This window comes from Chrysemys picta, chromosome 1 (assembly GCF_011386835.1).
Source record: "Chrysemys picta bellii isolate R12L10 chromosome 1, ASM1138683v2, whole genome shotgun sequence".
Lineage (NCBI taxonomy): Eukaryota > Metazoa > Chordata > Testudines > Emydidae > Chrysemys > Chrysemys picta.
In genome coordinates, this window is record NC_088791.1 from 205,628,193 (window position 1) to 205,641,290 (window position 13,098).

The 13,098-nt window shown below is 44.8% G+C and overlaps 1 protein-coding gene across 1 annotated transcript in view; it reads left to right on the top strand.

Moving 5' to 3' along the window:
* The window catches only part of LOC135978161 (cilia- and flagella-associated protein 47-like), a 387,250-nt gene that overhangs the window by 182,898 nt on the left and 191,254 nt on the right, over positions 1–13,098 (top strand). The window contains exon 13 of the mRNA XM_065579202.1: positions 1,090–1,201. Coding sequence (XP_065435274.1) covers positions 1,090–1,201 — 112 coding nt within the window. The remainder of the gene's footprint in view (positions 1–1,089; positions 1,202–13,098) is intronic.

The window sequence follows — 13,098 nt, forward strand, 5'->3', positions numbered from 1 at the left end:
TGAATCTATTTTATATGTCCCTTGTCATTATAACCAGCATGTGATTTATGGTCAACGTCCCCATAAATGGGGATTATTATATTATAGTAGTATGGTCAGAATAATAGGAATCTTGGAATAGCTAGTAATGTCTTCCTTTGAAAATAACATATCCTACAGAACGCATCTTATCTCCATGTATTTGCTTATAAGTGGATAAGAAAAAAATGCAGATTGCAAGGTATAGTGCTGGCTGATTTAAAGCCCACCACTTCCACAACCCCTGTAATGCAAGTTTTGCTCTGACTGTCACTGTACTCATTAAAATCCATACTCTACATTTTAAATATAATGATTAGTCATTATATTGTAATGAGCAGTGTCACTGTTGTGTAAAGTGACATTGTCTTTCAGTTCGTGTGGGAGCAGTGAGGGGAGTGAATAGGAGGGAGTGGGAGAACCTGCTTTTAAATGGGCGGCCATAGTACAGGAGTCTTGTTTGAATGTTCAAGGTTACAAGATGAACAAGAATTACTGCTTCGTGGCAGTAAATCAAAAGCTATTGGAGATATCATTTAATTACTAGCTTCTTTTTAGCATTATTTAGAGGAAAAGGAAATGCAGGTATTATTATTTATCTGATTATTATTAATTTCTATGCAGTTATTTTCTTTGAGGTCAGACACTGCAGTCTATCTATGGACTATAAATGTGTGGTAAGGTATAAATGTAATCATTTTACTTTCTGCTATCAAATCTTTCTGGTGGCTTTGAAAGTTGTGAAATAGCCACATGGCTAAAATGAGTGACACTAAAATTAGTCCTAGTCCTAGAGAGTGAGTTCATAAATCAAAGAGAGAATAGAGTACAGAAGTAAAACTGAAGTGGTGGTTACTTAATGTAATGACAAGCAGGTATTGCAGAGCATAAAGTTAATATATTTTATCACTATTCTTAATACTATTAAGTACTTGTTACTACTGTTACACACATTGAAACTTAATTCTTGTTTTTCAAATCAGCAAAAGCCATAAAAGTTTTAACATTAGGCAATAATGGAACAAGCTTAGTAATTTATAATACCTTACTCAGATTTTATTTTTCTTTAAGATGGGTCCGTATGTATATCCCTCTGCTTAATCCTACGTATGAAACCCTGGAACTGGAAATTGTCAACAGCAATCCTGGAAATTTTTCAATAGAGACTGACCCAAGGAAACCTGTAAGTACTTAAAAAAAAAAAAAAAAACCTGATAAGATCCTTTTGCCTTCATGCAATAGGGACATAGTAGACGTGTCCCTTCAAATTTTATTGATGAAACAAGTTGTTAATTATGTAGTGTATTAAGAATATGCAGAATTGTACAAAGGGTTAAATGTGCCATATAAATACATGCATCTGTCCTAGAGAGGTTTACAGCCTAAAGGCAAGAGATGTAAAACACTGCAATATGATCAGAAAATGAGCACAGTGTGGACATTTGTGGAGCACTTTGTGGAGTAGTTTTGTGAAGGAGCAGAGAGAGCGAGCTTGGCAAACATTGATTTGGGAAGGCATGAAGTCAGGTGGTGTTGGAGGCAAATGGAACAATCAAGCAGTGGTGCTGGAACAATTTGTATAGTGGGGATGCTGAGAGCCATTGAACCAAACTATAAACCCTGTATATGATGGAAACCACTTCAAGTCAGGGGGTGCTGCTGCACCTCCAGCACCTATGTAATCAAGACAGAAGCTTGAGAAGATTGTAGGAGTTAGAATGGGGAAAGAAAATGATGGGAGAAGAAATGTAGCTTTTATAGGGTATTTTGCATTAAATTTGTTTATCCAGCTTTTTGTTTTTAGTTTTCTTATCCCTCATTAAACCATTCAGGGTTAACTACCCATCTGCTTTGTTTTCACCATCTGATTTTGTATTTTTTCTCACACTTTAGACTGCAAGCGTAGTTTCCATCACTGTAAACAGGGAAACCAGGAGTTATCCAATAAGTGTCATGAAAGGACTAAAGCCTTGCATTCAAAGTGTGAATTCTCTTCCACCAAGTGAAGGCACACTGTGTTCTTAAATCTAGTAGGAAACTTTTCCTTTGGGAGAATCCTACAGGATTTCAGTGGTCTATTATCTCTTGCCTATAGTCTGAGCACTGCTTCCCAGAAGACAATGTAGATGCCCAGGGACAATGGGTGGAGTGCTTATGGTGGAAGCATTACATAAAGAATACATAAAACAATGAAATTCACAGTTAAGACTAATATTCTAATATAAACGTGATTCCTCTTATCAGTTGACATTGCTACAAATAGTGTTAAATGATTCAAAGACCCTGAAATAGTGCTGTGGCCAAGGAACTCTCTGTGCAGCTCAGGAGTGGGCCTTCAAAGTGCTTTAAAGCCAACTTTGCACTTCTCTGATCCTGGTGCCATTCTGGTCCTCAGAGTAAATTAGAGCAGCCTGATAGTATAAAATTAAGGTAGCTATCTTCCAATAGTTGAGGACCAATTTGGCAGAAGAGTCTTGGCCACACCCCCCTCTGATGAGTGGGAGAATGGGGGGTGTAAGAGCTGCTATGGCATCTCTTTGCCACCCTAGGATTTCCCATTCATCAGGGGAATCTACAGGTGACCATTTAAAGTGGCTTTTGGGGCAGCGTGCATCATCAGAGCCGCACTAAGCTACCCTAATTTACACGAAAACCAGACTTGAGAAATTAGGCTGAGAGTAAAAATTCAACCTTAACTGTGAATTTTCTTGACTTTGCTGCCTCCTGCCAAAAAAACTGTAAAATTATTTTAATGTGGGTTTTGTTTTATTAATGTATTACAGTAAAAAACCCAGTTAGGATCAAAATACTATAAATTCAAGTTTTAAAAAAATCAGCATTACTTCTTGAATTGCTCTGTATTTTAGGTATCATATTACCTCAAGCTGAACAAATAAGATGAAGAGTTAGTTTATTTTAGTCACTTTATTATCTGGAGTATATTCAGATTTCATCATAAAATAAGCAAAAGCTGGATGTGTTCTGCTACTAATCATTTCACAAATCAGTATTTGAACTTGTAGCCAAGTAGCATAATCTTGATTCATTATATTATTAGCTTGCTATATAAATAGATTTTGGAAGAACTCTGGAAGTTACATATGTATTATGTTCAGATCTTTAGCACAGAAATGGATTAGAATTAATTATCTTGACATCTGATTCCAGCAGATTTGCATGTGATCAGTCCAGGCAGTTTAAAAATATCCTCTATGCTTTCAGCCTAATTCAATACCTGAGGCTTAAGGGTCACCAGTACCCATAATACATTGTTTAGGAAAGATCCATTCAAAATTAAGTTATATAACTTTAAGAGCATTCAGTCCAAATACAGTATAAGCACTGAACTTTGACGTGGATTTTGAGTTACAATATCTACCTCTTTTTCTTTCTTTTAAGTACAGTTTTTGAGCATTTGCTATAATCATCTTGCTGCTATTTTTTCACCCAGGGAATCTTCAGAGACATGAATATTCTGTTTTGTCCCATTTTCCCCTTTTGTACTCAGCCTTCCTCGTGGCAGCCCTCTCTTTAGCACAGATAGCTGAGACCCCCCCTTAGAGTTTATAAATTGTATATTTTTTAATGGCAAAGGGTGGTTGTTGGAAAGCAGTGTTAGATGTTCTCTTCTCCTTAGAGTATGGGCACATTGACCCCCTAGAATTTCAAGTTCTGCACATTGTACAAGGGAGCACATTGCACTACTACTAGACCACTTTTATGACCCCTTTGCTTGGTTTTGTTAACTATAATCTGATACTTCAGACAACACTTTAGAATTATGCATCATGGCATGACAAGGAAACAGATTGACAGAGCAAGACGGGTACCCAGAAATCACCTATTACAGGACAGGCCCAACAAGGACAATAACAGAACACCACTGGCCATCACATACAGCCCCCAGCTAAAACCTCTCCAGCGCATTATCCACGATCTACAACCTGTCCTGGAAAATGATCCCTCACTCTCACAGACCTTGGGAGGCAGGCCAGTCCTCGCTTACAGACAACCCCCCCAATCTGAAGCAAATACTCACCAGCAACTACACACCACACCACAGAAACACCAGCCCAGGAACCAATCCCTGTAGCAAACCTCATTGCCTACTCTGTCCCCATATCTACTCTGGCGACACCCTCAGAGGACCCAACCACATCAGCCACACCATCAAGGGCTCATTCACCTGCACATCAACTAATGTTATATATACCATCATGTGCCAGCAATGCCCCTCTGCCATGTACATTGGCCAAACCGGACAGTCCCTCCGCAAAAGAATAAATGGACACAAATCGGACATCAGGAATGGTAACATACATAAGCCAGTAAGTGAACACTTCAATCTCTCTGGTCATTCTATTACAGATTTAAAAGTCACTATCATTGAACAAAAAAAAACTTCAGAAACAGACTTCAAAGAGAAACAGCAGAACTAAAATTCATTTGCAAATTTAACACCATTAATCTGGGCTTGAATAGGGACTGGGAGTGGCTGGCTCATTACAGAAGCAGCTTTTCCTCTCCTGGAATTGACACCTCCTCATCTATTATTGGGAGTGGACTACATCCACCCTGATTGAATTAGCCCTGTCAACACTGGTTCTCCACTTGCGAAGTAACTCCCTGCTCTCCATGTGTCAGTATATAATGCCTGCATCTGTAACTTTCACTCTATGAATCTGAAGAAGTGAGGTTTTTACCCACGAAAGCTTATGCCCAAATAAATCTGTTAGTCTTTAAGGTGCCACCAGACTCCTTGTTGTTTTCATGGCATGACAGTGGCCAGTACTGTCTGTTTCTGGCCTTGCCTTAGACTTCCTGTGAAATCGTGAGCAAATCAATTAACCTAAATGTTCCTGTGTCTCTCCCCCTTTAAAAAAAGAATCATAATGCTTACCTGCCAACATGGCAGTTGTGAGGCTACATGATTTTGTAAAGTACTTTGAGATAGTCTCAGATGAAAGACACTAATGTTAAATGTAAAATATTATTTTTATTTGAACAACAACTCAGAGATGGTGTTGTCCAGTTAAGGATGAGCAAAGTTTGAAGAAAACTAGTGTAGTAATTTAAAAATTATGAATATTTAAAGTCAGCAAGTTTAGATATTCTCTATAGTTTTGTTAGATCAGTTCAAATCTGGTATGGTTGAGAATATTGGGCTGTCTCAATCTTTGGACCACCTTAATTTGGGATCACTTCAGTCATTGGATCATCTCATATGAACAAAATTGGAAGAAACATCCTTGCAGGTTTTTACCTTAATAATGTCCTCTGCATCGCAGCTGTAGGAACTCATGCAGTTCTCCACATAGATAACTGATATGTAAAAGGACAATTTCCTCAGTGTTGACAGAATGTAGCACTCATACAGAATGTTTTGGTATATTTTGGACTAATCAGCCTTATTTGCTAATGCTGATAGTTTAGAGAAACAGATCTGGATAGTTATATCGTGGACAAAGAAGTTAAACATCATAGAAGTAGAGTCAGGCCTCTTTAAAATACTCCCAGTATTCTTTCTTTGAATGTCCTCTGCATATTTCCGTTCATGGGGTGTCCTGACCGTTACAGCCTGAATGGTAAAATATACTAGCAGTGGCTGTTGGAACATCCATGTGCCTCCCTTGTCCACTCCACCCCACCAAACTCCAGACGTTGTAGGACTAGGGTTTAAACGTAGTGTGGTGCTCCACTGCCTCAGTTACTTCAATCAGGACCTGCTGGACATTTAGATTGTTGCTATCTGAGACTTTTGGATCAGTAGCAGATAGCTAGCTTGTATCGCTTACATAAGTACATAGGGTTACATAGCTTTATTTAGAGATAGTTAAAGGGATAACATGATGGATCAGAAGACTAAGAAGCCTGGATTCAAAAGATATGTCTCGTGTCCAGTGATATTCCCAGCATCAGATGCACATGCTAGATGCTTAGCATGTTTGAGGGAAGGGCATTCTCCCTCTAACTGTCCGATCTGCTCAGCGTTTGCCACAAGGGCAAAGACAGTGAGACAAAACAGGCTGCAGGCAATTTGATTTCAGGATGCACTGACAATGGCGGTCCATTCTCAGAGTCTGGCTTTGTCAATGCCTCCACCTGAAGACTCTTCATCCAGGAAGAAGTGAGATTCAGCTCCTATGTCAGGTGCAGGATGCGAGAGAGCTAAGGATCTGAAAAAGAAGAAAAGGTCAGGATCAGAAACAAGCAGTTTCTCCTCCCTTCGTGTTCACATCTCAACTGCTGAAGAGGGCCTCATCCTCCGTGATTGAACTAACCTCGTTATCCCCAGACTGATTCTGGCCTGCATATTTATACCTGCCTCTGGAAATTTCCATTACATGCATCTGATGAAGTGGGTATTCACCCATGAAAGCTTATGCTCCCATACATCTGTTAGTCTATAAGGTGCCACAGGACTCTTTGTTGCTTTTGACAGACTCTGTTTCCAGAGATGTCCCATTTCAGAAAAACATGGTTGCGGTACCAAGGAAAAATGTGCAGCCATCCTCAGTGTTGGCCTCATTACATAGAGCCAATCCAAGAGAGAAGGACCTACAGGGACGGAATCTCATTATAGAGCCAGTCTCTGATTCTCAACATAGAGGTAGGAGCCATTCCTCTGTGGATTCAACAATATCAGATCTGGAGGTGCCTGTCCTGAGGATGAGATCTAAGCATCCAATTAAGAGAAATGATGAGAGTTCATTCACTAATATGGTTCCAAATAGGGTTACTGTTAAAGCAGTAGTTCATCAGGTGGATCCATCTATGGCTCTGTAGACAGCTGAGCCAGGTACTACATCTCAGAACATGTCAGGTGTGTTATTACAACCAATCAGGCTGACTGCTTCTCCAAGTGTCAGCAAAGAACAGGAAAGGGTCAGGGGCTCTCTGCTGCTGCGTCTTCCAAAGACCCCTTTGGGTCCCAGAGAGGAACTTCTCTCCTTTCTCCTTTTCAAGAAGGTTATTGTCTCTAGTCCCATCTGAGCTGCAAATGGATTGGGACCAGAAGAGGGATGTGGATTACAGATTAGAACCAGGAAAAATGTTTTATAATCAGTTCAAAGCAGCCCTGCTGGATCCGCAGGCACAACGATATTTCCAGCCAGATCCATTAGTGGAGTTTTTGCCTGAGTGGCATGTCACTCCTGGGGTAAGGAGGTCCCAGTGGCCATTTCTGGCACCTTATCAAGAAGGATCAATCTGTGGGGACAGACCTTCAGCAAGACAGTATCAGGAGGACATTCAATTGTCAGATCCAATGGATAGGGACCAGCCAATGACGCTTACTCAGAACAAGACACCTATGGAAATAAGTGAAATATTATCCAGCAAGGAAGAACTAGAACTGGCAGAGTCCAATTCAGAATTAAGAGATGTGCTTTCTCCAGATGAAAACGAGGGGAAAGTCTCAGTATCATCACCATCCGAAGAGGCATTAGCCTTTCATGAGTTACTATCTCAAATGTGGAAGGTGTTAGATATTCCTTCTGTTTTTGTGGAGAAATCATCACATCCTATCTTTGATATTTTCATGGCAGCAGCTAGTCAATAAGTCATTCTTCCCTTGTTAGAGGGATTGTTCAGCCAGCAAAGGCAGCATCTATGTAAGAAGGAAGACAAATTATATAAATATATAAGGACTTGCTGTGTTTCATACTCATCTGCCTCCTAAGTCATTGGTGGTCAAAGCAACACTTCACAGATCAAAAGGTGCCCAAACTCACTCTACTCCATCATCTAAGGAGGGGAAGAGGCTAGATGTGTTAGGAAGAAAAATATTTTCTTCAGCTACATTTTTAAATGGGCAAATCCAACTATGAAGCTGTCATGGCTAGGTACCAATACCATCTCTGGAGCAAAATGTCCTTTCTCCTTAATGCACAGAGGAAATGGAAAATTTATCAAGTGCTATTTTGAATGAAGGATTGAATGTTACTGTGCAACAGTTGAGAATGACTTTTGACTCCTCAGATACTTCAGCAAATCACTTTGGTTGTTTCAGTAAGGAGACACGCATGGTTAAGATCAATGTGACTCCCTCATGAGACAAACATGAGGCTTGAGGACCTTCCATTTGAAGGAGAAAGTCTGTTTAGTATTCAGACTTATGAAGTACTAGAGAAGATGAAAAATGTAAGATCTACTGCTAGATTTTTAGGTTTCTTTAATACAGGGAAGACGCCACATTCAGTTGCATTACACAAGTATCAGAGGTGTTACCCTCCTTCATCTTTTACTTCATTATGATTATCAGAGACAGGCGTATCATTTCCAGTCTCAACATACACCTCTACCCCGATATAACATTGTCCTCGGGAACCAAAAAATCTTACTGCGTTATAGGTGAAACCTCATTATATCGAACTTGCTTTGATCCACCGGAGTGCGCTGCCCCTTCCTCCCCCCCCCCGTCCCCCCCGGAGTGCTGCTTTACTGCGTTATATCCAAATTCGTGTTATATCAGGTCATGTTATATCGGGGTAGAGGTGTAATTATAACCCATAAAGAAATTTAAAACACACAATAATAAATGGAAAGTTTTATCTTCTTTGTTCTCTACAGTTCCTCCAAGACATCAGATTTGACATGAGGACACGGAGTTTAAGCCAGTCCACTTAGACGTTTATCCACAGTTTGGGGACCGGTTAGAGGGTACACTTTTCAATCCTGCTAAAACATCAGTAATTCCGACCATGCATACATGTACCCTAGGATGGGGAGCCCATATGAACAATGAATTGTTGGTCAGAGATCATTGGTCATCAAAGGAAAGGAATATACACATCAATATTTTAGTACTGAGAGTAATCAGACTAGCTCTAAGGTCTTTTCTACCTCAGCTCAAAAACAAACTAGTTCAGGTAGTAACAGACAATAAGGCATGATTATATTATCTAAACAAGCAAGGGAGGACTCACTCTGTGAAATTATGTAGGGAGGCCAAGAGTCTTTAGGAGTACTGGATAGAACACAGTATTAATCCAGTAACAATTCACATAGCAGGGGAATAGAACACCCTTGCAGGTCATATGAGTAGGTCATCGGGTCAGATGCACTAATGGTCCTTGAAGGACAAAGTAGTGAATCACTTCTTTAATTTATAGTGGAACCCAATAATAGACCTGCTTGCATCCAGCAACAGCAGGAAATGTGAGAGATATTGTTCCAGGGCAGGTAGAGACAAAGAATCAATATCGGATGCTTTTCTAATATACTTGGGTCAGGGTTTAATATATGCTTTCCCCCCATTTTCACTCATTCAAAGAATGATAAGATAAGACAGGACAAAGTCAGGATGATTTTAATAGCACCGGCCTGGCCCAGACACCAGTGGTATCTGGATTTGATACATATATCAGAAAGATTAGTGGAACCTTTACTGCTGACACTGGATTTGTTGACACAACAAACAGGGAAAGTCTACCATCTGAACCTTCAGTCCCTTCAATTGATTGCATGGGAAATAAGCCTTTAGATGGGCTAGAATAAAGTCTTTCATTAGAAGTACAAAATGTACTGTCCAATTCTAGAAAATAATACACATGATAGTGTGCTATAGTCTTAAATGGAAAAGAAGTTCTTCGAGTGCTTGTTCATGTCGATTCCAATCAGGTTTGTGCGTGTGTACATGCACGATGGCTGGAAGAGTTTTCCCTTAGCAGCATCCATCGGGTTGGCTTGGGCGTCCCCTGGAGTCATGCCTTCATGGCGCTTAATATATAGTCTTGCCGACCACAACCCCTTCAGTTTCTTCCTACCGCCAGTGATGGTGGCTGGAACTTCCCTTGGCTCTTGCTCAGCAAGTTTTCTCTTCTATTCTGTGTATATAGTTAGATAGTTCCTAGTAGTACTCCAGTTAATAGTTTAGTATAGTAGTTGGGGGTCTCCCCCTTCCCCCCACTCTAGCCCCGGCGCCGTCACATGCCATGGTTCCCAGGCTTTAAGAACTGCATGGCTTGTGCTAAGCGCATGCCAAAGAGTGACCCGCACTCATTGTGTTTTTGATGTCTGGGGGAGACCCATCAGCAAGATCGTTGTAAAATCTGCCGCAAGTTCCGCCTGAGAATACTTAAAGAAAGGGAACAGCAGCTGAAGGTGATCCTCATGGAGGCAGCCTTATGCCCCCACTCCAACCCAGGCTCAAGAGATCTGACACTTACGATGTCGTCCTCGACGCGGAGCGCCCTGGCGTCTTCGGCGCTGAGGAAGGACTCCTCCAGGGACTCTCCTCATGGGGCTCATCTGATAGTAGGCACCACTCCCACCCACCGGTGCCTCAATAGAAGAAAAAGCCGGATGACCGTTCTCCTCTGGCTAAGCCTCGAGATGTGCGACCCCAGGTGGGCCACTCCTCAGCATCTTCTTCCAGGGCCGTGTCGACTCCTATCCAGGTGAGGCAGTCAAGTCCGGCCCCAGCTTGATCACCAGAGCCTATGCAGCAGCTCCAACTCCTGTCCCCGCCGAAAGCGTACCAGGCTGCCAGAGATCTCCTCCACCTCACGGCACCGTCCTCGCCTGCCAGGGAGAAACCCGTAGCGCCGACGGAGCCCCGTCCTCCGGTGCACTCTAAGGGAAAGCCGGTTATGATGTCGAGGCGCTCCCCTTTGCCTTCTCCATCGGCGCCTACACGCTCCGACAGAGAACCTTCCCGCTCCCCGAGCTCTTGACGTTTGAGGCACCGAGAATCGGCTCCTCAGTGGTCTTCAGTGTCTGAGACCTTAGAGTCAGAGCCTGACTCCTATCGCTCAAGTAGGAGCAGAAGCTGTAGAGCGAGGTCAGGCAGAGACAGAAGGGAGCATCAGGCGTGGCCGCCTCAGTGGCCCTGCAGGACTCCCTGGGCTTATCACCAGGGCCAGGGAGGACCTCAGGGCCCACGCTGAGTGACATCTTCAGTGGCCTCCGCCACTTTCGTGCCGCCTTCCGCCGTACATCCGCCCCTGGCGCTTATGGTCCTGACGCATTTGCCTCCGGCCCCATCATTGACTCCGGCACTGTGCTCGGCTCCGACTTCAGCACCCGTCTCCCATGCCTGCACCGTGGTTGACGTTGACCTCGATGCAGGCACCTACGGCCCTGGTGCCAATGTCGGCACCGGGCCCCCTGACCCCAGCGGTTCCTGTGAGTGTGCCAATGCAGCTCCCTCCGGTGAGACTGATGCTGACACCGACATTTGCTACATCGGCACCACCTCCTCCATTGCTGCCCCAGGAGTCACATGACCCCTCTGGGGCACATGGTAGGGAGCTTCCACTACCAGCACACACTTCCTCCTCCTCATTGCCGGACGAAGCGTTGGCAGGGACGTCCATAGCTCCAGCGTTAGAGGACAGAGTTCTACAGCAGTTGCTCCGCAGGGCTGCCCAAGGTCTGGGCATCAAGGCCAAGGAGGTGGTAAAGGACATGGATCCCATGGTGAACATCCTAGCACCCTCAGGGCCTTCACAGATAGCGTTACCCCTCATAAAGATGGTGGTGGACACCACTAAGACCCTGTGGCAGATGCCGGCATCCCTGCCACCCACTGCCAAACGTAATAAGTGACGGTATTTCATCCCCTCCAGAGGCTTTGAGCATCTCTACTCTCATCCGCCTCCGGACTCGCTAGTGGTCGATGCGGCTAACCAGCGGGAGAGACAAGGTTTCCAAGGTCCTTCCCCAAAGAATAGGGATGCTAAATGCCTGGACCTCGTGGGTAGAAAGCTCTACTCCACTGGTGGTTTGCAACTAGGATGACCAGATCACCCTGGTCAAATATCGGGACGTGGGAGGGAGGGGGGGCGGAGGGGCAGAGGGGAAAAAAACGCTGGCAGAGCAAAAAAAACAAACAACCCCCACCCCATTCCTCCTCCCTCCGCAAGCGCTGGAGGGAGGCCCGGGAGACACAGGGGAGCACGGGGCTGGGGTAAGTGTGAGTCTGGCCTCGCCCTAAGTGCAGGCAGGACTCGGGCAGTACCTGGAGGGAGAGTAGGGGGGCGGCCCATGGGGCCAGGCAGCGGCGGCTGTTCTCCCCACCTGGGCAGCGGGACTCAGGAGCAGCCACTGCTGCAGCTCCCACTGCCGCGGGGGGAGGAAGCGGCCAAGCATGTGGCGCTTGGTGGCTCTGGCGCCCGCGAACCCCCCGAGCCCGGGCCTGCTGCGGCGACCCAGCACGCACGCTGCGCGCGCCCAGCCCCTGGCCAGTCGTGTCTGGGCTGCCTGCCCAGCTGGTGCAATCCCACAGGCGGCCCTGGAGTGGGGGCAGCAAGCCCCAGCCCTCCTGTCCTGCTCGGGTCCCACAGGGGAACAAACGGGGCTGCTGATGCTACCGCCCGCTCCGGAGCCTTTGCTTGTTTGTCCAGTGTCCCGACCTAACATTGGTCGGGACGCGGGACAAACAAGCAAATATCGGGACAGTCCTGATAAAATCGGGACGTCTGATAACCCTATTTGCAACTCCATATTGCTAACCAGCAGGCCATTGTGAACAGGTACTCTTATAACACCTGTGCTTCAATGGCGAAGTTCACGGAGCTCGTCCCTTCGGACTCTTAGTCAGAGTTCACCGCCTTGGTGGAAGAAGGGAAATTAGTCTCCCACTCTTCATTGCAGGCAGCTTTAGATGCTGCAGATGCTGCCACAAGAGTCATGGTGACAGGGGTGGCTATGCGGTGGGGGGCCTGGTTGCAAGTCTCAGGGTTACCCTACGAAGTCCAACAAACAATTCAGGACCTCCCGTTTGAGGGTGAGACTCAGTTTTCAGAGAAAATGGACGAACAGCTTCACATCCTAAAAGATTCCCGAGCCACCCTCAGATCCTTGGACTTGCATACCCCCGCCATACAGCAGACACTTCCGCCCACAACCTCCTCAAATGTTCCAGCAGCAGAACCGCCAGGACAATTCTAGGAGGAGGAACTGGAGCAGTAGGAGAAGGCAACATCCCTCCGCTAATCAAGGCCAGTCCAAACTGCCCTCTGGCCCTAAACTGGCCTTTTGAAGGTGTGGTTGAGGATGGCGCACCAGACCAGAGACTGGATCTACCCCGCCTTACCTTTTCCTCCCGACTATCCCCTTTCTACCATGCATGGTTCC